Below are 1,997 nucleotides of genomic sequence, written 5' to 3' on the forward strand. Positions count from 1 at the left end.
AACCATTGAAGTGTGGCCAGGTTGTTAGAAATTGTTACGCTTTTGACTGATTCCAAACATTTCCATCCACACTTAGATAATTATCTGTATAGAGACACTAGGTGCAGGGGTGCTGTTTTGTTGTTGTTTGTTTTTAAAAGCTAGATTAGATAGTCAGAATTTGTTTTCCTTTTATTTTTGATTAGTCAGATTGTTTTTGTGTTGCTTCCCTTTCCCCTGCCAGCTGGGTTGTAACAGTACTGTTGGCTGATATTAAGAGTATATAAAAGCTGATCAGTGCAGTTGAATGACACAAAGCTGAAACTTATCTCATCTCAGATAGCTCAGATGCTCAAAGATAGATTTGTGTCGTCATGAAAAATGTCTCTGAGGTGACAACTATTCATCTGTCTGATTACTATGGAATGGAGGGCCTGAAGCCACTGTACTTCTGTGCCTTCCTGATTATCTACATAACCATTGTTGCTGAAAATATAGTGTTAATCGGAGTAGTTTACTGTGAAAAAATCCTGCATGAGCCAATGTATTTTTTGCTGTGTAACTTGGCTGTGAATGGACTGTATGGAGGCACTGCCCTACTGCCAGCAGTACTCAGCACCTTGCTGTCACACTCATATGAAATATCTCTTCCCTTTTGTCAGACGCAGATCTATGCTGTTCACACATATGCTATCACTGAATTCACCATTTTAGCAGCTATGAGTTATGACAGGTATGTGGCCATTTGTTATCCGCTGCTTTATCATACAGTCATGTCACAGAGAGTTGTTAAACTGATTGTTTTCACATGGTTGTACCCCATGCTGGCATTTATCATTGTTTTAATTTTCACTCTTCGGCTGCGGTTCTGTGAGAGAACCATAGAAAAGGTGTACTGTATGAATTACTCACTTGTGAAACTTGCCTGTACAGATACATCTGTTGTTAACATTGTTGGTCTACTATCTGTGGCTCTGTATACACTGCCACAGCTTGTCATGATCTTTTATTCATATGCACACATCCTGAGGATATGTGTGTTATCATTCAGCAAATCTAAGCTCAAGGCCCTCCGGACTTGCACCCCACACCTGCTCGCCGTAACTAACTACTCTATTGGCTGCTTTTTAGAAATAGCACAAAGTCGATTCAATATTAAGCACCTGCCTTACCAAAGCAAGTTGTTCTTATCTGTGTACTTCCTGATATTCCCACCCCTTCTTAATCCAGCAATCTACGGATTGAGTATTCAAGTTGTGAGAGATCGACTGTTTAGGCTTTTCAGCAGAAAAAGCAGGCAAGTAACAAATAATGTAGCCAAGAGGGCTGCTGGTACCATGCATTCAAAGTGTGTCCTGCATGGTGCTGTGAGGACTGATGGAAACACATGACATACAGAATCTCCTGTCTCTCCATGTTGTTTAATCACATTTGCTATTGAAAACAAAACAAGACCAGCAGGCACAGAGAAAAACATTTGGAGAGTTGAATTCTTGTCATGCCATGTGGGCTTCTTGAGGCATTAGCGGGCTGAAGCTCAGGCCTTGTGCACATAATATGCTGAGCTTCAGTCTGTCTGTCTGTGCCTACGTGGACTAAATATACCACTGGGACTTGAAAGCACACCTTTGTCTTTCACACTGTCTGCTCTGCGAACTCTAACATGAATACTGTTTGTTTTAATTTTCCTGGCTGTTCCAATTATTTCAGATGAAAATAAATGCAAAAACTTATAATGTTTTCATGTTGGTTTTGGAAACCTGATGCTTTACTTCTTTTAAAGGGTTGTAGTGCAGTGTTTTGCTCAAGTGTATGTTATCCTTGGCTTTTGAGGATTTATATATAAACTGTTTTTGTCAGTTAAGTGCTCTGAATCTCACAGTTAGCTAAGAATGAATAAGTAAAGTAGTGAAAATAGTCTTTTTTTAGAATTGAAAGTTTTATGTTATTTTAATAGAAGGTGCAAATTCTAGCATTATGGTTTTTATAATTTGCTGTAATTAATAAAGCATAAATAG

General features: G+C 38.8%; 1 protein-coding gene across 1 annotated transcript; it reads left to right on the forward strand.

Moving 5' to 3' along the window:
* The first annotated feature begins 259 nt into the window (after window positions 1-259).
* LOC125898136 (olfactory receptor 52Z1P-like) lies at window positions 260-1,436 on the forward strand. The gene has a single exon (XM_049591825.1). The coding sequence runs from the start codon at window positions 354-356 to the stop codon at window positions 1,368-1,370; it is 1,017 nt and encodes a 338-aa protein (XP_049447782.1). The 5' UTR covers window positions 260-353; the 3' UTR covers window positions 1,371-1,436.
* Window positions 1,437-1,997: the final 561 nt, after the last annotated feature.

The sequence above is a fragment of the Epinephelus fuscoguttatus genome, linkage group LG12 (assembly GCF_011397635.1).
Source record: "Epinephelus fuscoguttatus linkage group LG12, E.fuscoguttatus.final_Chr_v1".
In the NCBI taxonomy this organism is placed as follows: Eukaryota; Metazoa; Chordata; class Actinopteri; order Perciformes; family Serranidae; genus Epinephelus; species Epinephelus fuscoguttatus.